Below are 26354 nucleotides of genomic sequence, written 5' to 3' on the forward strand. Positions count from 1 at the left end.
TGTCACCACTAGAATTACCTACTGTAGCCAAAGCAAAATAAACTCATTTAACCCTCTGGAGTCTAAGGGTATTTTTGGGGCCTGGAGAAGTTTTGTCATGCCCTGACATTTGTGCTTTTTTCAGTTTCTTATAAATATCTAAATGGCTAAAGTCTAATCTCACTGTAATCAGCACAAACTGGGCTATAATAATATGTGAGCAGCATGTATGTACATGATTGTGTTTTTTGAGAAAAAAAATGTTATGCGTGGTTAGTGAAAAACTAAAAATGTTAAATCACTTGAATAAGGCAATAAAACACATACAGAACATTGGTTCCCGGTACTTTTGAGAACTGGAGCTTGTAGCCTAGAATTTTTTTTTTCTAAATGATGTGAAAATCATCTTGTTTACTCACTTACAGAAAACAATATATTGATTTAAATTTTCTAAGACACTTTTTTTGTTGTTAAAAGTCATATGCGAGTAGTCGTCAACTATCATGAATTCACACCTGAGAAGACAAAGGCCTGCATAATGAGCTGCATAATGAGCCATTCAGTCAGCTGTGTCACTGAGAGGGATGAGTTACAAAAAAGAATGTGAGGCAAAATAAATGTATATAATTTTATGTTTGTAGTTTATTTAGAATATGTTTAATTATCCCACAACATAATTTAATATTCACTTGTGAGTGCAGTTAAACAGTTTATTAGGAACAATCATAGCTGACTTTCAAACTGAATTTTTTGCATCATTACTTCAGTAACAAAATCCTTCAGAAATCCTTTTAACAATCTTATTTTCTACAAAAAAAACATTTTTTGTTTATTATTATCATTATTATTATTATTATTATTAATGTTGAAAAGAGCTGAAGAATATTTTTTAAGGTTTTTTAGGGGGGATAAATTGAAAGAACAGCATTGTTTGTTACATTTGTTACAGTTACATTTATTGGTACATTCATATTTACATCAAGCTTTTGAATGGTATAGTAGTGTATATAGTTATTGAAACTTCATAATATTTCACTTGATTATACATTTAGTCAGGAATTATAGTTTGGAAAAAGTCTTTGGAAAAAGTCTAACTAGTAAAATGTTTACACGTTATGTGGAAACTAGTACAAGTATATAAATAAATAAAAAGAGACTTACTCATTATTATGATCTCTGCTGAATAAAGTGCTTCATTCTTTTTTTCTGAGGAAATCCAAATCCTCAACCACATCGCATCTTTTTGGGGTGAATTGTCTTATTCCTATCATCGCGAAGCAAACAGTAAAATAAAAAAAACTTGAAGAACAGTCTCGCTGTGTTGTCTTCTGTTGTGTGGGCGTATTCAAGCCGCACGCTTCAGTGAAACATTATCATCTCAAAAGCGCGTTCAGCGCGGGGGCGTGGTCGCATTATAAGATAATGAAGGGAGACGTGAAAAACGGACATCGCGTTGTTTTCATATGGATTACTATCACAGAATATTTGTTTTCGGCAGCACTTGTTTAGTTTAAAAGTAGACATGTCAGGCTTTCTATAGATATCTCTCTCATGTCTCTGTGTTGAGTATTCACTGAGTTACAGTTCATTTTAATGACGCGTTTGTAACTGAAGATAAGCGCAGACAAAGGCTGCCGACAGCACTCCTTGTTTGTTATCTTTATTTTATAAGTGCACAAAGTTTTGTTGTTATTATGTCTGTATACAAAAAAAGTAGACCCTTTACAGATTCGATTGATGTATTGCTTTTATCTGTACGATCAAAACTGAAAGTGTAATTTAAGTTCTTTTCGGGGTTATCAGGAGAAAATACCCCAAAATGCGTATACGCGTTAATCGACTCCAGAGGGTTAACCTCTACCAAGGCCCATATTTACAAAATAGAGACTTCTGGGAATCCATACTCTGATTGACTTGGTCTCTTGATACCATTTCAGATCCAAAAGCATCCAAAATTTGTGGTGTTGCTAGAGGATGAGTACAGTGAGAAGTGCTTGGTACACCCACAGTGACGTTCAATGGTAGTAAAGCTTTTATAAAGGGATGAATGAGAGCTGAAGGTGTGAGGGAGTTATGCTTTGGGTTTAGTGAGAAGTGATTTGTAACACTACTGCTTGATGTAATACAAAAACTTGTAACAGAAGATGCTACCCTCCCCTCATTCCCTGCATTATTTGGCATTTTTTCAGCATGACCATGAAGATATTCATTCTCCCAAGTTGAAAGTCCTTCAGTGGACATGTATTTCACTCAGTTTTAATGCTCTTGAGAAGCTGTGGGGGATTCTGTAGAGACGAGCTGAGCAAAACACCCCATTGAAGACCAGAGCATTTAAGGAGGTCGTCCAGGAGTTAAACGGGTCACATGTGAAGATTTGTCATGAAACTTGTACACTCAGTGCCAGGAAGGACATACGAAGTACTAGAATATTATACATTTTCTGAATGAAATGGTAACACTTTACAATAAGGTTGTATTAGTTAACATTAGTTAATGCATTAGTTAACATGAACTAACCATGAACAACAACTATGTTCAGCATTAGTTAATCTTTGTTAATGTTAACTCACACATATTTTAATTCATCTATTCACGTTAACAGTGCATTTAGTTAACATTAGTTGATGCATTAGTTAACATGAACTAATGACTGTAAATAGCCTTAATGTTTTAAGGTTAACTTACTGTACATATTTACATTAGTTTGCATAGCAGTTGACATGTTAATAAACAGTCTACAAACATGAGAAGCATTATCAGTTGATGTTTAGATGGTTTCCAAGTTTACCAATAGCCCAAATCAGTGCCCAAATGGGGAGTTAGTATTGTTTATCCATTGTGTGTTAGCTGCTAAATAAATGTATGTGTACATACTGTATTATAATTAAATAAAGCTATCGACAAGCTAGTTCATTGTTAGTTCATGTTAACTAATACATGTGACGTGACGTGACATTCAGCCAAGTATGGTGACCCATACTCAGAATTCGTGCTCTGCATTTAACCCATCCGAAGTGCACACACACAGAGCAGTGAACACACACACACACTGTGAACACACACCCGGAGCAGTGGGCAGCCATTTTATGCTGCGGCGCCCGGGGAGCAGTTGGGGGTTCGATGCCTTGCTCAAGGGCACCTAAGTCATGGAGAGAAGGTGGAGAGAGCGCTTTACATTCACTCCCCCCACCCACAATTCCTGCCGGCCCGAGACTCGAACTCACAACCCTTCGATTGGGAGTCCGACTCTCTAACCATTAGGCCGCGACTTCCCTAACAATGAACTAATGCACTAGTATACAAATAATTAAACATGAGCAAAGATAAAATAATGCTGAACAGATGCGTTGTTCATTTTTAGTTCATTTTAACTAATGCATTAACCACATCATTAACTAGTTAATCTGTTAATGTGAAGAGATGCATTAGTAAATGTGTAAGTTAACATTAAAAAAAACATTAAGTAATCCTGAAGAGTGGAGTTGTTCATTGTGAGTTCATGTTAACTAATGTATTAACTAATGCATTAGTATATGAATAAGTTAACATGAACAAAGATTAATTAATGCTGAACAGATGCGTTGTTCATTGTTAGTTAATGTTAACTAATGCATTAACTAACATTAACTAATACAACCTTATTCTAAAGTGTTACCAATTAAATCTAGGGTGTACTCATTTCTGCAATCCTTCATTTAAACAAAATTGGCTAATTTACTTATCTTACAGAAAATATTGGCATATATTTTATTTTTATTATGTATGTTTAATATGTTTCAATTTTGCCATCTTTCCATAAATTATATTAGTGATCATTAAGAAAATATATCTTTATTTATTCAGACGGGGTGTACTCATTTACACTGTGCACTGTATGTATGGTCTGTGATATCGTAATTGTTGTTTTATTTGATATTATCAAGTATAGCGCGAAAAGCAAAAAAACACCTACAGAGTGTGTGTATACATTAGATGATGAAGTCTAGCAGGTTAGACTAGTGCGCGTGCACATTCATAGTGCATTCTTTCACTGCATAAATCAGTCTGTTAAAATGCATTTGGAATTATCACATAATTCAAGATATGGGGCAGAAAATTTATATATTTATATAATTTAATTTGGTTAATATCACACGAAAAGTGCAGTTTACAAGCATGATTACAAATGTGATATTGATTTTATACAACAAACAATAAGTTCAATAAACAAGAAGTTAATATTAAGAGACTTACGTTTTAGACACCATATTTCCTGTTTTTGCTCTATTTTTTCAAACAAAATTCATTCTAAACAGCCACAGCGCTGTTTTGTGTTTCTGAGCAACATGACAGTGTTTTGTTCCTGAATGAATGAATGCAATCGCAATGACTCACTTAATAGTGAATTGCTGCCACCTACTGGCAGTTTTAATTTCACATTTAAGGTACCTTTTCATTTTTAAAATAATTTCAGACATCGGTTTTCAATGTTTTATGTTTAAAATATCAAAACATTAGGGTAAACGTATCTATTAAGCTCACCAAAATCTACATTGAGACAATTTTAGACCACAAGATATTGGTTTCAGTACAAAAAGTTATGTTAAAATAAAAGATTAATCTCTCACACAAAAATATTGAATTTTATTTTAAATAACAAAAGCATTTCAATTAAGATCATTAAATGCAAAAAGTCTGGCTGTGCTTAATGGGTGCATGTTTGTAGACAGTCTGGAGAAGTTCACAATAGGTGCCAAAGGCCAGAGTCAGTCTGCAGATTTGAGTTGACAGAATCTATAGAAATCAATTAACTTAACTTAAAGTGACAACCATCAGTTAATTTGTAAAGTCTGTTTATGAAGTATTTACATTGACGTTTAATCTGGAAGAGCTTAAAGAGAGCACACTGAGCTCAACAGCATGGGAGCAGCAACACTTTTTAATACATTTCATGTAATATTTATTAAAATGACAAGATTTTGCAAAATAAATAATCTAAATCATGTATTAAGTTATTATGAACCACAGACCAGCAATAAACTGCAATAAACACTGCCTGTGAAGTAATATATTAGCATAGCACACAATCTTATACAGCTAGTCAGATAACTGTGTTCTGTAGCATCTGCGCTGTGTTGCTAAAACTATCTTTTGGATCTAACTGTAATTATTTCCCACATCCAAGTTCCAGGTTATAATATGCAAAAGTCTAAATATGAATCTCTTAATTTTACAATAAGTAGTGAAACTTACCCAAAATAAAAGGCTTAAATATCTAAAAAAAATAAAAAAAATAATTAAATTTAACTGGTAGTGAGCTGTTACTCTGTGTTAAATCCTGTAGTAAGACCGTCATAAACAAAAAGACACATTTGTGTGGTGGTGTCCGGAAGAGTATGTGAGTGGAGTGGAGCGTCGACAATTTCCCCTCCGTGCATTTAATAATCACTCCACTCCAGCTCTGCTCCGGTTTCACCATTTCCCGCTCCACTCCATGCTATGTTATATGATATAAGAAGCTCTGCTTCTGATGTTTTTTATTATTTTTTAAATACCACAGTTCTGTTCATAACGTATCATACAAATAAAATAACAGGAGAGTGGCTTATTGGAACACTAGTGTGCAAACTTTTTTCCCTACCACATGACAAGCTAATAACATGGTAATCAGCATTAAAAGGTATAATTGCTGCTTTTTGCAGTGCAAATTTTGTTTGTGATGAAAATAACAGTACGTTTTCGTCAGATATTTTACCTACGGATTGATGCATTTCTTACAGATTTCGGCTCATTCGAAATCAGATACACGTGAAGTAGCACTGTAAGATCACATTTGTAATGCATTAGTGAGAGAGTCATTGCGTGTGAATAAGTGTTATAGTACTTGTTTAAATTATGCTTTCAGCTGAAAATATTCAGTAGTCCATCTAGAAGGAACAAACAAATTCCTTGAACTATAATTTCCTGCTCGTGTCCATTGCCCTCATCATAGCCTTCACATTCTTTCAGATTCAAATGATCCTTTTCTGTCAAGCTAGCTAAATATATTTAACATGTGAATTCTTGCTAAATATGCAGTTATATTACGGGCTTTTGACATAAATTGTACTTTCGGCAGAGCGGTGGTGTAGTGCTCTTGGAGCGAGTGAAAACCACAACCCTCTGACTTTTAAAAAATCCGCTCCTCGCTCCAGTCAAAATCACACTGCTCCACTCCGTGCTCTGCTCCACTCACATACTTGATTGTGAGTAACTGTTGCTGTCATGACAGATCTATTTCAGAACCATCCGCTATCAAAAACATCTGTCTGTTGCCGACCACTGCTCTAGGAGAAAGCTATACATCAGTTCTGTGCAGTGATGCCGCCGGGTTCTCTGGGCCAGAGCTCATCTCAGATAGTCAAGAAGACAGTGGTAAGGTGTGCTGTACTCAGATGAGTGCACATTTCAACTTGTTTCCGGGAAAAATGGATTTTGAGTTCTCAATCCCAAACACCAAAGGGACCATCCAGACTTTCATTGGCGACAGAAGCAAAAGCATACGTCTGTCATGGTATGGGGGTGCAGCAGAGCAAACAGCATGGGTGAATGGCATATGTGCGAAGGTACTATTGACATGGAGGCATACTTTTTTGGAGTGTGTTGCAGCCATCAAAATCAAGATTTGTTAATATTTACAAAATACATTGACGTTAGTGAAAACTTTAAAAAAATATTTTCTTTACACTTTGGTGAATTGAATTAAAGTGAAAGAAAATGAACAAATCAGACTTGATTTTTATTGCATTTTACAAAATTTCCCGATTTCTCTGGAATTGGGGTTATTGCATATCCACTAATTGTTTTTAAGAAGCATACATGTAAGAGGCTGACAATAAGCTAAACATGTACTTGTTTAATTAGTGACACTTATCCTGCATTTTAAAATCTTTATCTGAATGTGGCAATTAAGATTTATTTTTATTTTTTTAAACCTTTATTTGAATACGGCAACATAATATTGTGCTCTACAATATTTCCATGAATAAATCTCTGTCAGAGACTATCAGCCAATCACTGTGTGCATAATTATTAAGCATGCTGACATCATCCATAGCAACGAGGTCAACCCCACCCTTACTCTTAGCTTAAGACTTCTCTCTATTCCTTAGTAAAAGTTTGTCTCAGCAGCTTTGTGAATAGGTTTTAAGAGAAAACTCTTGGCCAAAAACTTTTACTGCTATTTAGGAGAACTCTTAGTGTTATGATAAAATGTTTTGTGAATAAGGGCCCTGATGTGTAACATTATATTAGATCCGTGCAGTACAGTAGGACTTACTGTATTGCCCGTCTGTCTTATTAATGTTAATCAAGCAATAAAAAGAAATTACTGCTGCTCTTGATTGAACTGCTTTTGTAGTTTTAATAATTTATTTTTAATGAACACTCTGAAGTGATATTTATATTTGATGAATTGTTTTTCAATTAATTGTTTTCCATTGTTTTACTTGAATGCTTTTTAGATGTAAAAAAAAAACCTTCTACGGACACCTTGGCAATTGAATCACAATTGGACCGTAGTTCCTAATATGGTGTATTATCCTCATTTGTATTCCCTACCACTAGATGGCAGAAATGTAGTACTTCGACTCTAGACCAAAATTTAAAGTGTTCAAGGAAATAGCAGAGCAAGTGAGCTATCGTGTCATTGATGCGGAAGCAGTTCAGTTCATAGCGTGCAAGAAAATTGTGAGATTTGTGAGAGAAAATCACTAACTGGCTAATAAAAACTTGTACTGTGTGGATGTGTTGCAAATGTCATTCACCGATTCTGACTCTGAAGGGGAACATTTGCCTTTTGGAAATGACGATCGGTCATCTAATAGTCACGCTTCTCCTGGTACATCTTTGTAGCGCAATGGTGCTGCCGTGCAAGGCGGGAGTGTTCACGAAGCACAAACAAGTGATTATTTTGACCCTTTGCCCAATGGGGATGTGGGTGGCAGGGGTGAACGTGGTCGGTTTTTTCCAGCATGAGCATTTTTCCAAAATCCCTGTGGGTTAACAACAGTCAGTCAATCATTATAATATTATAATCAAGTATTATTTGGAAAAAAACCTAACAATACTACTGATAGGATGATAATATTATTATTATACAAATTCTACTAATAAGAACAATATAAAAGGCTCCAAGGATTGACAAGCTGCTGGATTCATGAATATTAATCAGGTTGTGTGTGTTCGCTCAAACTGATTCACTAAAATCAAAACAGGGATGATAATAATGCATCCATTGACATGAATTGAAATCACAGATCGCTTGACAGAGAATGAAACTCTGAAGTGCTCAGTCGAGTGTTCGGCGAGTAAAAATATATCTGTGCTAAACTTATACTTGGCCTCCAAATCACACATTGGTGAGTAAAATCTAAGAATTTATTAGCCATTGGCTAATAATAAACATCATTTAGTCACCCATAGTGAAGATTGCCGCATATGCGAGTGATTAAATCGCAATGTAGAGGGATAAAATAGAAATAGAATAAAAATAACATTTTTGAAAATTTGCTCATTGTGACTCATTTTGGCAGCACAGGTCACAAATGGAGAGTATAAATAGACAGATGGGCAAAAGAAAGTTTAAATCCCTACACAAAGGCCCTGTTTACACTTGATATTAAGATGCGTTTTGGTCAGTCGAATCATAAATGGACAATGCTAAATACAGGTGTGAACGGGGTGTGAAACATTTTGATCTCATCCATTTTCGACCACTTCCAGAGGTAGTCGAAGACCGGATTGCTTTTGTGGTGTAGGCGCTGATGTGGTCAAATGCTTTTGAGCAGCCACAAAAGACCGCTTACTCTCCACCTACTGACCTAATTCATGTGTAATCATTGCAAGATGTACAAGGATGCGTGCTTATCAGACAGGATTTAAACTTGGATGGGCCGAATCAGAAGTATTATTTTCTGATAACACGAAAAAGAAACAACAGCAGGTAAGTACAAGCAGACATAATATTAGTGCACAATAACTTTATCCCTCCCTCTCGTGTTTTGATGCCGACAGAGGGATCCGCCCATTTACCCTCCTCTTGACGTAATCAGCACAACCCTCTACATTGCGAGTAGATCACTCGCATATGCGACTAAATCTTCACTCTGGCGACTAAATCATGTCTAATATTAGCCAATGGCTAATAAATTCTCAGATTTTGCTCACCAATGTGTGAGTTTGAGGCTAAGTATAAGTTTAACACAGATATATTTTCACTTGCCGAACACTCTGATTGAGCGCTTCAGAGTTTCTCTCTTCGTCAAGCGATCTGTGATATTTTTCAGTTCATCTCAATGGATGCACAGCCTACCTGTGTTTGTGTATTTGGCGTACCTTAGACTCTAGTGTGAAGGTGCACAACTCGCGTCGCTTTCTCTCACATGCGCAAAGTGAGAGAGAGAGAGAGCGAGCGAGTTTAACAGGTCATGCAGAGTTGATGCGTTACATGTTAACAATATTCTTTGTTGTATTGTCCTGTCAAAATAACGGAGGTCCTTTGGATTTTTTTTTCAGTTTTTAAGAACTGCCGGGTTTTCTGGTAGTGGGCGGAACTAATGCGCAAACTGCAATCTCATTGGCTGGTGCTCACTTATTATCGTCCCTGTTTTGATTTCAGGAAATCAGTTCCCGCGAATGGACACAAACTGATTAATATTCATGAATCCGGCAGCTTGTTCATTGTTTTTCTTGTGCATGTTTTACTGTTGTTATTAGTAGAATTCGGATTATTATTATTATTATTATTATCTTCTTATCTCAGTATTAATGTAATTTTTTTTTTTTTTTACAGAAACACTGAATGATCAACAAAGCACCACCACCATTCCTAAATTCGGTTAAAATGTCTATGCATTCATACATGGTTACCAAGTTTTAATTATAATTAATACATTTCTATTATTAAATAATACTTGATTATCCAGATATCATATTATAATGCTTAACTGACTGAAGTTAAGAGTGTACTTTCAGGTATTTAAAAAGCTGTGCCATTTTAAAAAATATATACAGTATTTATACTGTATATGTGTGTGTGTGTGTGTGTGTATATGTGTGTGTGTATATATATATATATATATATATATATATATATATATATATATATATATATATATATATATATCTATATATATATGTATATGTATATCAGTCTGGCGAGTAAACTAAAAAATTTACTAGCCAATGGCAATTCAATTGCCAAGCTATGTAAGCTTTACCAGTTTAAACATTTAAGACCCAGAGGATGTGAGCTTGAACGCAGTGAGAAGATTGGTGCATGCGCTCATATCGCAAACCCGCGCCTCAGAACGTGCACAAATATTAAGCTCTCTCTGAATTATTTTGTTTAAATGGACAAATTCACACAAAAAAATTATTTAAAAATGTCTGTCTTGGTTAGTATCCTATAGCAGACATACTTATAGTGTCTTAAAGTGACAGCACTTTCTTAATATTAATCAAACAGCAACAACAAAGAAATCACTCACTGCTCTTGATTAAATAGCTTTTGTAACTTTAATAAAGATTAAGCTTTAATTTATACAGTCAAAATATGCAATGTTGTTTTACATTTCATTACTTATATTCAATTTCTGTACCTAAAAAACTAATGTTGGACTTACCTAAAAAACCTGAAAATCACTGTTTATTTTATTTGTATCTTTACTTTTTTGTATTTATTTGTGCTGTTGCTTGCAGTTAGATAGATTATTCTTATTTTCTTTATTTTTATTTGAAAGTATAGTTTTCCCCTAAACATACCACATACCGAACCGTACCGAAACCATTACTCTACCAAACCGCGAGTAAGTTGAACTGTTCCACCCCAATCAGCTCCATGGGGGGGTAATCTGGCCAGAAGTGGTCGAAATTGGACAGAAGAGACAGATTAAAACGCCAGGTGTATATGGGTATATGTCTCCATTGTCCACTTGTGATCCGATCGACCAAAACGCATCTTAAAAGGGTCATATGACAATGCTAAAAAGAACATTATTTTGTGTATTTGGTGTAATGCAATGTGGTTTAAGGCGCAAAAAACACTATTTTTCACATAATGTACATTATTGTTGCTCCTCTATGCCTTTCTGAAATGTCGATTTTTACAAAGCTCATCGTTCTGAAAAGCGAGGTGTACACTGATTGGCCAGCTATCCAGTGTGTTGTGATTGGCCGAATTCCTCAAGCATGTGAAGGAAATGTTACACCCCTTACCATACCGTGATGCCTTGTCCGGCGCAACTAGACAAAACCAATAAAACCCATTATGAACAAGGCATTTGTTGCATCCCGTGGGGACATAATTACTGATTGTAATGACTTATACTATCTTTTTACGCATTGCGTATTGTGCTGCGTAAACTTAAAACCATGTCTACATTTGTGATCAGAGCAATGACAAACAGCAAGCTCTACACTGCTCAAAACTCGCGTTTGAATCATCAGTGGCAAATTCTTTAAATATTAAAACGTACTTACAGACCTTGCAAAGTTGGAATTGCCCCACTTTATAGAAACAGACACCGGCATTGTAGGCTACTCTCCCAGGCAACGGTCCTCGTCCTCCATGAAATGCACTGCACACATCTGAATATTTGGGTTGAACTGTTCCGGGAACAGTTTTGTAAATACAACTTAATCACTGATTTCTAGTTGTGTCCTCTTTTGGAAGGCTAAACAAAGTAGTTTTGCTTTCACAATAAAACCCACAGCATCTCCACAACATGGTGGCAGCAGCTACAGTGAGAATAAAAGTTATGCCTGCCTTCTTTGCGTGAACATTAGGGCAGTGTTATGCAAATCTTCCCATGTAGTGATGTAGACGTATGGGGACGTGTTAGAATGAGCCGTTTTAGGTAGGCGTGGTTAGGGCCTTTTCTTTCTGAACTGTTTACGTTAAGACATGCCTAACTGACTGTGTTTACTAGGATATTCGCCAAAACGCTCATTTTGATGTCATTTTGTCTGTATTTCTTCATCCATGCACAAAAAAGCGGAATAGAGCTCAATTTAGTATTTGCGCGGTGCGACTGTCTGTGTGCGTGTGCGCGCTTCAGATGTGTGCATTCAAAACTTCTCACACATCGCTTGACTGTTCCGCAAACAATCCCAAGCGTCTTTTATTCTCAAATTGGGCTTTTGGGCAGTCTTTATATCGAGTCCTGATACGTGAGTTTGAGTGAGAATGCACGCGGTGGCGGTTATGCATAGACGGACATTATTTGAAAATGTGGACAGTGCCAAATAAGGTTCCTATTTATACTACAGATATCGATATTTTATGTGACATCAATGCATCCTATCGTCAGACATCGTATCAATGTATCGATCCATATCGATGAATCGTTACATCCCTATTTAATATCAAGTGTAAACAGGGCCTAAAAATGGAGATTATAATGAAGATCATAAAGAAAAACACAAACTCAGTGTTCACTGATGAGAGGAATGTTCTGCAACAACAATCATTCCCTCTGGATGCGTTAACCTGTTACTGTCATTTCTTTATTCTGTAAATAAGGAACGTCTTTATATTCAATTACATGCTGTTATCCCTTTACATAATCATAAAATGCTTGATTTACATGTTGACTTTTAAACCTAAATTTAACATCCATTAACAGATATTTCAGCAAAATTAATATTTTTGTGCTGCATATTAATTTTTTCCCTCTCTATTGCCTTCAGCCTGTTTGAAGCACTGCCGCTTGTTCAGTTAATTCTGAAGTTTAATGCAGACTGTCAGAGTGAGCCTTCATGCAAAATAAAAACACTTGCATGAATATGAACATTTACAGATTACACAACCTAAAATGAAAGTTTTACGCTGAGGAATCATATCACACATTAAACACACTCATCTGTCAAAGCGCCTGACAGGATGAGCCATATTGAACATTATGCTTATGCATTAGCTTGGAGTTTAAAGGGTCATGAAACCCCCCGTTTCAGCACTGGTTAGTTCTCACCACAGTTTAAAAAAATGTGGGTGTGGTGCGCAGCGGAGCAGAAGAGGGAGACAGACAGCACACACAGCTTGGTGGTCAGTTTAATTTCGCTCTCGAGTTAAAAACACAAATAAATGCACAGCCATTTGCACTCTGCATCGAAAACATATAGCTATATATGAATGCACTGTTGCACTTCTGAGAACTTTTAAGGCTTATTCTGTGACTTTTATATAAGCCTTTTGACGGGTTGTGTCACAGAGCTGTAAAAATTGTAATGCTCACCAAGTGAATGATTTGCTTAACACTCTCCTTCGATCCATGAACGTTTCTCTCAGTTAATGTGTGTGATGTCATCTCTCAGTCTGAAACATTTATCATAGCAAATCAACACATGCTGTTGTGAATAATTCCAATGTATTATTGTCCATTGCCACGTCACAAATTGTGACGTCAACACAATGTAGATTATAAACCTGGAAGATGAAAAAAGCACAAAAAAGCTTAAAATTAACCAGTTTTCTCCAACAGTTAAAATAATCAGATGCTAACATTGTCTTCAGTAAAGTGCAACACAAAGACCTCTGCTAAAATAAAAGAAAAAATAGTCTGGGGTTTCATGACCCTTCAAAGCATTCACATGTTTTGGCCAGCTTTGATCATGCACCTTTCCAGAAGTAGCTCACTCTGTTTCTTCCACTATTAGATTCATTTATATTAATTTCGTAAAATTTGGTGCGACAGGCGGATGTTTTGCATGCACGTTGGGCAGATGTGATTTGTTCTCAGTGATTTTCATTATGGCCAGTGGAGAACTGGCCCCCCAACTGAGCCTGGTTTCTCCCAAGGTTTTTTCTCCATTCTGTCACCGATGGAGTCTTGGTTCCTTGCCGCTGTCGCCTCTGGCTTGCTTAGTTGGGGACACTTCATTTATATTGTTGACTTGATTGCAAATGATTGCACAGATACTATTTAAACTGAACTGAGATGAATGACATCACTGAATTCAATGATGAACTGCCTTTAACTGTCATTTTGCATTATTGACACTGTTTTCCTAATTAATGTTGTTCAGTTGCTTTGACACAATCTTTTTTTGTTTAAAGCGCTATATAAATAAAGGTGACTATCGATTTTATTAATTATTTGTTGCAGCCCTAAACCTAATATAATTTGTTATAAATTTTTCTTTAATTAAAATAGCCACAGAAGCTGGCATGGTATTAAACACAAACAAACAAACAATTTTTTCTCTGCCAGGAACAAGAAGAAGAAAATCCCTTTGATGAATGGAGAGGAAGTTGACATGGACTTGTCAGCCATGGAGTAAGCTTTTTTTATATTTTATCAATTTATCACATACAGATCAGTGAATGTTTCAACTTTTAAGTGTGATATACTTAGGAATTCAGGTACATTTGAGTACCATTTAAGATTAATGCCTTTGAGCAAATTTTGTCCAATAGCTGTAATTGTTTCAGCAGTATATCTCCCTGTTAAACATGCACACTATATTAATATTTTGCACAAACAAGAAACAGAGGTTATTTCTCACTGGTCCTCTTATGTTATCTGCCCCTTTCTTATTTGATACTAATTTTTGTTCCATCTGACCTAGGGTTGTGCTGGTATGAGTATCGGTACTGAACGGTTCACGGGGTGAATTCCAAATGGAAGTAATCATCCCTATCCCCTTGGAGTGGGGACTTTGGAGTGAGCAGGGGACGTCATTTGGAATGCACTGTGCAAAGGAGCAACTTAATTTTTCTCATTATCTTCAGCTGGCATGTTCCTGTGACAACACAGCACGGTGTCCGTCAGCAGATGTCACTGTTATACTGTCATAAATGTCTTTTTATTGTTGTTAACATAACTGTTGCAAACAAACATACATTTTATATTTAAAAAGTTGAATAAATAAAACTTTGAATAAGTTGAATATATAACATAAAATTTGCTATATAACATATAAAAACTAATATATAAAACAAGTGGTTTTTTTTTTTTTTTTTTTTTGCCGGTGTCCATCAGCATTCTGTGTTGTCACTGGAACATGCCAGCTGAGGAAATTATGTCGCTCCCTTTGCCCAGTGCATTCCAAATGATTACATAATGACATGCATGTGCCCTGCTCACTCCAAAGTCCCCACTTCAAGGGGGTAGGGATGATCACTTCCATTTGGAATTTGTCTCTAAAATAAGAGATTAAATTGGAAAGCATATTCAGCTGTAAAATAAACAAATATTATACCAACAATAACATATTTCAAAGGTTAACATTAGCGCTATCAATCGATTAACAAGTAACTAATCACACATTTTTTAATGTAATTAATTGTGATTAATGGCATATCAATATGTTATCATAATTTCACATTGAACCTCCAAATAAATGTAGAAACAACATGATGATATACAGGTCCTTCTCAAAAAATTAGCATATTGTGAAAAAGTTCATTATTTTCCATAATGTAATGATAAAAATGAAACTTTCATATATTTTAGATTCATTGCACACCAACTGAAATATTTCAGGTCTTTTATTGTTTTAATACTGATGATTTTGGCATACAGCTCATGAAAACCCAAAATTCCTATCTCAAAAAATTTGCATATCATGAAAAGGTTCTCTAAACGAGCTATTAACCTAATCATAACCATCTGAATCAACTAATTAAAACTCTAAACACCTGCAAAAAAGATTCCTGAGTCTTTTAAAAACCCAGCCTGGTTCATTACTCAAAACCGCAATCATGGGTAAGAGGTTAACCCAGAAGGCCATCATGACACCCTCAAGCGAGAGGGTAAGACACAGAAAGAATTTTCTGAACGAATAGGCTGTTCCCAGAGTGCTGTATCAAGGCACCTCAGTGGGAAGTCTGTGGGAAGGAAAAAGTGTGGCAAAAAACGCTGCATAACGAGAAGAGGTGACCGGACCATGAGGTAGATTGTGGAGAAGGACCGATTCCAGACCTTGGGGGACCTGCGGAAGCAGTGGACTGAGTCTGGAGTAGAAACATCCAGAGCCACCATGCACAGGCGTGTGCTTTTGAACCAGAAACCGCGGCAGAAGCGCCTGACCTGGGCTACAGAGAAGCAGGACTGGACTGTTGCTCAGTGGTCCAAAGTAGTTTTTTCGGATGAAAGCAAATTTTTGCATGTCATTCGGAAATCAAGGTGCCAGAGTCTGGAGGAAGACTGGGGAGAAGGAAATGCCAAAATGCCTGAAGTCCAGTGTCAAGTACCCACAGTCAGTGATGGTCTGGGGTGCCATGTCAGCTGCTGGTGTTGGTCCACTGTGTTTTTATCAAGGGCAGGGTCAATGCAGCTAGCTATCAGGAGATTTTGGAGCACTTCATGCTTCCATCTGCTGAACAGCTTTATGGAGATGAAGATTTCGTTTTTAAGCACGACCTGGCACCTGCTCACAGTGCCAAAACCACTGGTAAATGGGTTACTGACCATGGTATTACTGTGCTCAATTGGCCTGCCAAACTCTCCTGACCTGAACCCCATAGAGAATCTGTGGGATATTGTGAAGAGAAAAGTTGAGAGACGCAAGACCCCGACACTCTGGATGAGCTTAAGGCCGCTATCAAAGCATCCTGGGCCTCCATAACACCTCAGCAGTGCCACAGGCTGATTGCCCCCATGCCACGCCGCATTGAAGCAGTCATTTCTGCAAAAGGATTCCCGACCAAGTATTGAGTGCATAACTGAACATAATTATTTGAAGGTTGACTTTTTTTTGTATTAAAAACACTTTTCTTTTTTATTGGTCGGATGAAATATGCTAATTTTTTGAGATAGGAGTTTTGGGTTTTCATGAGCTGTATGCCAAAATCATCAGTATTAAAACAATAAAAGACCTGAAATATTTCAGTTGGTGTGCAATGCATCTAAAATATATGAAAGTTTAATTTTTATCATTACATTATGGAAAATAATGAACTTTTTCACAATATGCTAATTTTTTGAGAAGAATATGGTTTAATTGCATATTTTTAATAAGTAGCCTACTATTAATGAAGGCCAGTATCATTAATACCAATAATGTTACTGATATCTCTATTAAATTCAAATTCAGTTTTAGTCATTTATTATAGCCATTCAACAGTGTAATTGAAAGCCATTATTTTGAACACTTAATAGGCTTTGAAAGTGTTACAAACTTTAAACAGTCTTAACATAAACTATAAATTGTATATTTATAAACTAAAAAATTAATATAAATTAATCTTTATTCCAACTACAAAAATTAATCAGCGACTAGAGCAGCGGAGTGATTTCTCCTTTTTCTTATGTTCTTTGATTTCCATCAATGACAGACTTAATCAGGTTTCACTTTAAAAGCAGCGCTATCTTTTTAAAACCTGATGCACATGACTGGGCTCTGACACACACATTCGCTTTTCTCCCAACATTGCTGTGCTTAATGGGTACATTTTTGTACCCTTTAAGCACACCCCTCTTCCCATTAAGCTCACATCATGTTTTATTAAAAATTCTTGTTTATTTTAAGGAAAATGTTTAATGAATAATTGTAAAAAATATATTTTTTGAAGGTACAAAGTCAATCACAAAAAAAAAAAAACTAAAATCAAGCAACAAGGCATTAAATTTGATCAGTTAAATATTCATAATGAAGTGTCATTTAAGCACATTTCATCAATACTAGTCCACGTTCAGCTAAGTAACACACATTCAAAAATCAAATAAAACAAACCAATAAAACATTTAATTCATGGGGATGAACAGAAACTAGCCTCATTATAAAATCTCTATTTAAATGGATGTAAACTTATCTATAGTCTCTTAAGCCTGGAATACACTACAGGATGTTTGCCCCTATTTTCCACAGATTTACAGTCTTGGAGAAGTTGATGCTAGTTGCCAAAGGTCAGAGCCAGTCTGCAGATTTGGGTTGACCGATTCCATAGAAAATCGATTAATTTATCTTAAAGTGACGAGCATCAGTTAATTTTTAAAGTCTGTTTATGAAGTATTTACATAGACATTCGATGTGGAAGAGCTTAAAGAGAGCATACTGAGCTTAATTGGAGCAGCAACATTTTTTTTTTATAAATTTCATGTAATATTAAAATGATTTTGCTTAATAAACAGTCTAGCTCATGTATTAAGTTCATACATATTTTAATATGAACTATTATTAACAATATCTATGAAATTATACTTTTTCTTATTGATGTCACACTGAAGCTGTGTGATTTTCATAGTAATCCACCTTTTAAGCTCACCTTAATAATGTGAAATCTTAAAAAAATTACAGCAGTGTAAAACCACAGACCAGCAATAAATTGTCAATTTATAATATTATGGATGCAAAACTACAAGCCAGTAATGCCTGTGAAGTAATATATTAGCGTAGCGCACAATCTTATGCAGCTAGTCAGCTAACTGTGTTCTGTAGCATCTGCGCTGTTGCTAAAACTATCTTTTGGATCTAATGTAATTATTTCCTACATCCAAGTTCTTGGTTATAATATGCAAAAGTCTGAACGTTAATCTCTTAATTTTACAATAAGTAGTGAAACATACTCAAAATAAAGGCTTAAATATCTAAAGTTTTGGTAAAAGATTTTAGACTGCTTTCAAAATGGCCACCAGAGAGTTTCAACACATGGAGACTCATACCTCAGTGTGCAATGATCTAATTGACTTGAAATTATAGGAGGTATATAGTAACAAACATATCAATTGGTTAAGACATCAAGTAGGATAATAATTATTTTTTTCTTTTTATAATCTGCTCAAAAATGGAAGTGTGCCTAATGGGTACGTGAGCCTAATAGGTACGTTTACCCTACTATTTAAATACCAGTAAAGTGGGGGCATATAGCTTTTATATAGATTTTTTTTTTTTTTTAGATGAACCTCTCTCAATATAACAGTGTAATTACACTAAAAAAGATTTTAATGTTATAAAAACACAGATTTGTGCACATTGAATTGTTAAATGCAACACACGTTGTCCTTGTCATCACATAATCTAACCAATGAGAATAAAGTGTTCGGCTTTCGCATCTGATTTTGAGCAACTGCAGAGCCTGACCTAGGTGGCTGGTCTCATTTTGCTCTCACGGTACTTTGATGGCAAATGTGATCATAAGGCAGCTGCAGCGCCGATCAAAGTCAGACAAATTTTATTAACCAGAATGCATCGCTCTTGTCAGGCAGCAGCCGATCTTTGCGGCGCCGCATGAATTTGAACAAGCCTACTGTGTTCGGAAGGGAAATGATGTGTACTACGGAACCCCTAAAGGGAATAAATACGAGATGGAAGGAAAAAATATATTTCAATACTTTCTCTCACAATTATATTGTTGGATAATTATACTGTATATAAGTTGTGGCATTAGGAAGCCGCTATTAATATGCGGGGCATTGAAACTGCTTTTGAATGTATGATCTAACGTGATCACACGTACTCTATTGTCAGTAAAACAAAATGACTGTTAATTTTTAAATTATGTGAGTGCGCGGCATTATGTGGAAGACAGGAGAAAGCGTGTGTTGGAAAAGCGGGTGCAGATCAGAGGCACGCAGTAAAGAAACATACCAACAAAACCAGTGTTTATGATATGCTTTTCAGACTATGCTTAAAGGGTTAGTTCACCCAAAAATGAAAATGTGCCTGTGTTTTACTCACCCTCGAGGCATCCTAGGTGTATGTGACTTTATTTTTTTTTTTAGAAAACTCCAATCAGTTATATTAAAAATTGTCCTGGCCCCTCCAAGCCTTTCAACGGGGGTAAGCAGGTGTTTGTTGTCAACAGTTCAGAAGACGTGAAAAAAAGTGAAAGTGACATGATGTGGCCAAGTATGGTGATCCATACTCAGAATAAGTGCTTTGCATTTATTCCATCCAAAGTGCACACATACAGCAGTGAATACACACACGCTGTGAACACACACCCAGAGCAGTGGGAAACCATTTTTTTTCCTGCGGCGCCCGGGGAGCAGTTGGGGGTTCGTTGCCTTGCTCAGGGGCAGCTTAGTCATGGTTTTCAAGGTGGGAGAGAGCCCTCCCCCCGCCTACAATACCTGCCGGTACAAGACTCGAACCCGCAACCTTTGGGTTACGAGTCCGACTCGCTAACTATTAGGCCACGATTTAGGTCACGAAAGACGTTCAGGTGGATGACGTAGGATGTATGCATCGTGTGCGCGCCTCTGAGAAATGCAGGAGCAAAAGAAACAAAGTTTCCTTACTTTAGAAAAGGAAAACCAGTCTCCTCTTGGCTTATATCGAAATCCTCAAACATTTTTCTTTACAAATCCTTGTTTTGTGCTTCTAATTTGTGAATGGAGATTTGTTTTGTTCTCTCACTGCGTTCGTCACTAATCATGCAACACCGATGTCTTACGTCAGCCTCCAGAAAGCCTTCCGCATATGATAGATGGCGGAAGTGAGAGAAAAGTGTTTATTATGTTTGAAATATAGATATTTTTTCTTACAAAATCGCATGGATTTGCTAAAGGAGGCCTTTATTCATGCCCCGAGCCATGTGAGGGACATTTTATTACGGACGTGCGCACTTTATTTCACGTCTTCTGAACTGTTGACAACAAACACCTGCTTACTCCCATTGAAAGGCATGGAGGAGCCAGGACGATTTTTAATAAAACTCTGATTGGATTCGTCTGAAAGAAGAAAGTCACATACACCTAGGATGCTTCGAGGGTGAGTTAAACACAGTCTAATTTTCATTTTCTGGGTGAACTAACCCATTAACCTTGGCTTAATTTCAGCTATAAAATTTAAATTTTATTATCATTATAATGCGATTTGACTACTTCGTCTACACTTTATTAAAAGCTTATTTCATACATGAAATTAAAATAGTTATTACAAATAGTTTGATAAAAAATACACATTTTAGCATTAGAATAATCAGAAACATTTGCAAAGTTTAAAATAGTTTACATGGTTATGACAACTAAAAATAACCTGCAGGGAACGTTCTGGGAAGGTTTTCTTTAGGTTATAAAATTAAACCTAAAATAACCCGCAGGGAACATTCTGAGAACGTTCCCTTTAGGTTATTAAAAAAGAACGTACAGGGAACGTTCCTAGAACGTTCTTATTTGGTTCCCAAAAAAAAATAACCAAATGGTAACCTGATGGGAATGTTCTGTGTTTGTTGGGGCCATCGTCCGCAGTCATTTCTTCTTACTCTCTTTATGTGGTAAGTGAAATTTTATGTACAGTAATGTAATGGACTACCGCTAGCAAGCGGCTAATCATGTCCCTTTAGTGGCTCCATAGAACGCGTTGTTTGTTTTAAATATATTGTCTGATGCCAATTTCCAATTTACCAGTGGTTAAGCAGGTTAATGTTGAATCTCCCTTTTATACTTTCAGACCAGTCTCCATTTTTTTAAAAATAATATCCATAGAATTTAAAATCCATGAACTTTCTAGGCTTTAGGAAGGTCTTTCCGAGTTTCTTTAGTCAAAATCATGGCGAGCTTGATTAATTTTAACATTGTGCCTACAATGAACACTTTTCTTCTGTTGTAATGTCACAGTGCTGACTCTCCTCTGCTGTGGATTCGAATTGATCCGGACATGTCCATCCTACGGAAGGTGGAGTTTGAACAGGCCGATTTCATGTGGCAGTACCAGTTGCGGTTTGAGAGGGATGTGGTGGCCCAGGAGGAGGCTATCTCGGCGCTGGAAATATTTCCCACACCGGCCTCGCGACTTGCTCTCACTGATATTTTAGAACAAGACCAGTGCTTTTATAAAGTCCGCATACAGGCCTGCTTTTGTCTGGCTAAGGTAAAACATGCTACCTTATAGACAAAATATGTAGCATAATTTAGTTAAATTAGCAGTAAGATGGTAATGCATCTAATACACATGCTTCTTCAGCACCTCATCAGCATATTATAATGATTTCTAAAAAGAAATCATATGATGTTATGACGTAATTGCTGCTAAATTTCAGCTTTGCCATGACAGGAATATATTACATTTTAAAATATTTGTTTAAACAGGGAATTTTGAATTCTAATATTATTTCACAATTTTACTGTTTAATTTTTTTATTTTTTATTAAATTAATGTAGCCTTACTAAGCATAAGAGCACTACTGAGCATTTTTTTCCCCAAAAAATCTTATCCACCCCAAACCATTGGATTGTTGTTTATTTTCCTCAACTCTGATAAATGATAAACAATACCTCTTTCTTCAGACTTGTGCTTGCCAGTTGGCCATGTTTTAATTTTTTTTAATGTTTGTTAATCTCAGTATGTTGTTCCAAATACAGGTTATATCATATTGCAAAAACACAGACTACGGTTAGCAAGTGATGTAGGCCTAAATGATCACAGAAAAAAGTCACAAGAAGTGTAAAAAAAAAAGTGTAATATTATCTTACGTTTTGTCTCGAGATTTTCTTCAAGTGAAACAAAACTTCATCCGCTATTTTTTTAAAATGTATTTTTTATTTTTTAACCATGGCAGTAATTGAAGTAGCTTTTTTAAAACTAGAGCAAAACAAAATTGGCAACGTAGTATATTGACATTATTACGGTCACTTATGACTAATGACATTATTGTTAAAGGGTCATGAAAAGTTTCAGCACTGTTTAGCTCTCACCACAGTTTTAAAAAACGCTTAAAAAGTGGGCGTGGTGTGCTGAGGAGCGGAGGGGGAAGAGGGGAGACAGACAGCTTCAGGTTTCAGACAGTTTCATTTCGCTCCCATCCAGTTAAAAACAAATAAATGCACTGCTATTTGCACTCTGAATCAAAAACACACACACACACACACACACACACACACACACATATATATATGAACTTGTTGCACCTCTGATAACTTTAGGCTTATTCTGCGGCGTTTATAATCCTTTTGACGGGTTGTGTCATGGAGGTGTAAAAACGGTTACACTGATCACCATGTGAATGAATTGCGTTTGTGCCGAACTCTTATTACAAAGCAAAAACAAACACTCTCCTTCGATCCATGAACGTTTTTCTCAGTTAATGTATGCAGTCTCGCAGTCTGAAGCATCTGTTATAGCAAATCAACACATGCTGTTGTTAATAATTAAGCGAAGTGTCTTCTCATAGGATAAGAGCACGCAGTCTCATGAATAATTTAATAGACACAGACGCGTCATCGATGTACTATAGTCCATTGCTATGTCTCGAATTGTGACGTCAACACAATGTCGTTTTTAAACCAGGAAGATGAAAAAAAAAGTGCAAAAAAGCTTAAAATTAATCAGTTTTCTCCATCAGTTAGAACTATCAAATGCTAACTTTGTCTTCTATGATGTGCAACACAAACACTGCTGCTTAAATCTCAGAAAAAGTAGTCTGGGGTTTCATGACCCTTTAAGGTCAGTTAATCAGTTATTCATCTACATCACCTTCAACACTATATTGTTTATTCATGCATTTGAATTAGCAGTTGAGTTTCCATACTGTTTGATATTATATTGCTTGCTTTTTTTGTGAGGCATTAACTGTGTTGATCTGTGATAGATTGCTAATTCCATGATGAGCACCTGGACTGGACCCCCAGCCATGAAGTCTCTTTTTACACGCATGTTCTGCTGCAAAAGCTGCCCGAATATTGTCAAAACCAACAACTTCATCAATTTTCAGAGCTACTTCCTGCAAAAGGTAATACCTTTTTTTATAATTGGATAATTTAAAATTTTAATTATAGCCTAGTTAAATAAGAAGTTAATTTTTATCTTTAACAAAAAGTATCATGAACAACCGTTGGACCGTAAGACAGGACAGTAGAGATGCTAGATATCGGCCCAGCATAATAGACATATGCCACAGTAGAGATGCTAGATATCGGCCCAGCATGTAAAGGTGCCGTAGAGGTCCCACAATGAGCACTACTCTGGTGCCTAAATGTTAAATAACAATTGTTGTTAGTCATTAGCACATAATAAGTAATTAAGAATAAGAATTCTTTACTACATTGAGTTCTTATCATTCATATTGTGTGCTAGAGAATTATTGGAAACTCATTCCCTGCCTTATCAGGCATTTGGCATTAACACTGTTTGAACAAGGCCCATAGCATCACCACCAAAGATCCAACTCACATCTTTCGCAAACTTTTTACTCTTTTCCCTTCTCTGTGGATATACTGCCGCTTATAGGCCAACACATCAGGCTGTCAAAACCCAGACACCTACTTCCATTTCAAGGAAAATGGCTGAACACTATTGCCATTCTTTTGCACCACAACTTTGTTGCTAGAATGACACTAAAGTAGACTTGACTATTCTTTTCATGTAGACTATGCCTGTGGCCATGGCTCTGCTCAGAGATGTTCAGAACCTTTGTCCCAAAGAGGTCCTCAACTTTATACTGGACCTCATCAAATACAATGACAACAGGAAGAACAAGGTAAAGAGCAAAGAAAATTGGTTTGTAGAAAAGAAATGAGCATTTTGATGAAAGGTAGAAGGCTACATGCTACAAGTGTCCCAATGATCTAAACTGAAAGCTCATGTTTTTTCTATACATTGCTGTCTTTATTTACATAAATTACTTGTCAGAGGTAACATCACAGAACTGTTGTAATTTTTTTTCTACTGCAGTTTTCTGATAATTACTATCGTGCTGAGCTGATTGATGCCCTGACAAATTCACTGACCCCTGCCATCAGCATTAATAACGAGGTGCGCACAGTGGACAACTTAAACACAGATGTTCGCCTGATCTTGGAGGAAATCACACGCTTTCTTAACATGGAAAAACTGCTGCCGAGCTACCGTAACACCATAACTGTCAGGTGTGTGATCTCTTTTACATGCATGTGATTTGTGGAAATTTAGATAGTTTTTAATGAAAAGACTGCCAAGAACACCCACATCAGATGTCTGTACCTACAAACTTTTGAAAAAGGAATTTGCCAAGTTTATGAAACTTCCTCCTATTAAATTATATAGGCTAATACTTTTGAAACAAAAATGGTACAAATAAATTCATACAAAAAAGAAATGTGAAATTCCCATCAAATAAACAAAAGTCTCTCAGACTCAACTTTTTTAGTTGAGTCAGTGTAGGTGATTTGGTTCTACAACATTTTTTGTTATGCTGTATGAAAGTCTCTTTTAAAGTCTCGCTATTATTGTATTATTACGTGTTTTGTACTGTAATGTTTTCTCACTTTTGAATGAGACATGAGGTAATCAGAACAAAGAGCTGCAAGAGCGCCTCTCACCTCTCTCCGCTCACAGGTCGCTTTCTTTTCAGAAAGCAACCCTGCCCCTCGTGCCCTCCTGTTTTCTTCCCCCCAGGGACCTGTGAGGAAAAAACAGCGGGGCAGAGGGCTCGAGCAGTCGGCTGCAAGTGAGCTTACACTGGCCTAGTTTTCGCCGCAGAGAGAGTATTCTCCCGTCGAAGGATTCGATGAGCACTTCACTGAGGCACAAAAATCATCCCAGGCTATGCAACATTTCTTGCCCAAGCGCTCCAGCTCTGCTGCTGCCCCTGCTCGCAAGTCTACACCGACTCAGCAGCCCGCAAAGCCAGCACCTACCGCCCCACTAAAGCACAGCAGACACAGGGACGCTCTCGCTCTGCCAATCGCTACCCTCTTTCGAAGCACCAGGACCCGGACCCAAGATTACGTTGGACCCGGCACCTCAGATGTCATCCTGATCTGCGGGACAGGAAGAGTACAGGGTCAGATCTCGCTACGGCCGGAACGCCCTTCAAGCAGCCTCTTTTAGACCTCTTGACACCCCATTCAGTTCTGGGTACAGAGGGAAATGTGTTTTGTGAGAACAACTGGTCTGTTCATGCGCCCAAGCATTCAGCCGCTGTGATAGCAAAAAAAAAAAAACAAACACTTTCAAAAAGAGAGCAAACTTTCTCTTCCATTACTCACAAGTGTTCTGCCCCCGTGCGGCCAGTCACTCGAGTTAATTCAACCCCTCGCTACACGGGCCGGGGCTTGGCAGGACATCCCCGGAGTGTCGGGCTGGGTTATGGGAATAATAAAATGAGGATATTCACTCCAATTCGCTCAAAGACCCCCGCGCTTCAGCGGCGTGGTCTCCAACTCCAACTGCAAATCAAGGACGTCCACGTCCTGCACTCAGAGGTGATGAACCTGCTGGCAAAGGGTGCTATAGAAACAGTTCCTCCAGCACAGAGCGAGTCAGGCTTTTACAGCCGTTACTTCCTTGTCCCCAAAAATGATGGTGTCCTCCGGCCCATCCTCGATCTCAGATGCCTGAATCATGCCCTCATGAAAAGGTCATTCAGGATGATCACACTGAAACAGATCATTGCGCAAATACGCCCAGGAGACTTGTTCTGTTCTCTGGACCTGAAGGATGCATACTTTCACATCCAGATAGCCCCCCATCACAAGCAATTCTTGAGATTCGCC

The 26354-nt window shown here is 36.9% G+C and overlaps 2 protein-coding genes across 3 annotated transcripts in view; one reads left to right on the plus strand and one right to left on the minus strand.

Moving 5' to 3' along the window:
• Nucleotides 1-26354, minus strand: part of LOC109053914 (disintegrin and metalloproteinase domain-containing protein 9) — a 1168157-nt gene that overhangs the window by 88698 nt on the left and 1053105 nt on the right. The gene's annotated exons all lie outside the window — the stretch shown is intronic.
• taf2 (TAF2 RNA polymerase II, TATA box binding protein (TBP)-associated factor) overlaps nucleotides 1-26354 on the plus strand; it is a 114643-nt gene that overhangs the window by 32832 nt on the left and 55457 nt on the right. Inside the window, 5 exon segments of the mRNA XM_042730124.1 lie at nucleotides 14208-14273; nucleotides 21501-21753; nucleotides 23471-23611; nucleotides 24248-24358; nucleotides 24553-24746. Coding sequence (XP_042586058.1) covers nucleotides 14208-14273; nucleotides 21501-21753; nucleotides 23471-23611; nucleotides 24248-24358; nucleotides 24553-24746 — 765 coding nt within the window.

The sequence above is a fragment of the Cyprinus carpio genome, chromosome B8 (assembly GCF_018340385.1).
Source record: "Cyprinus carpio isolate SPL01 chromosome B8, ASM1834038v1, whole genome shotgun sequence".
In the NCBI taxonomy this organism is placed as follows: domain Eukaryota; kingdom Metazoa; phylum Chordata; class Actinopteri; order Cypriniformes; family Cyprinidae; genus Cyprinus; species Cyprinus carpio.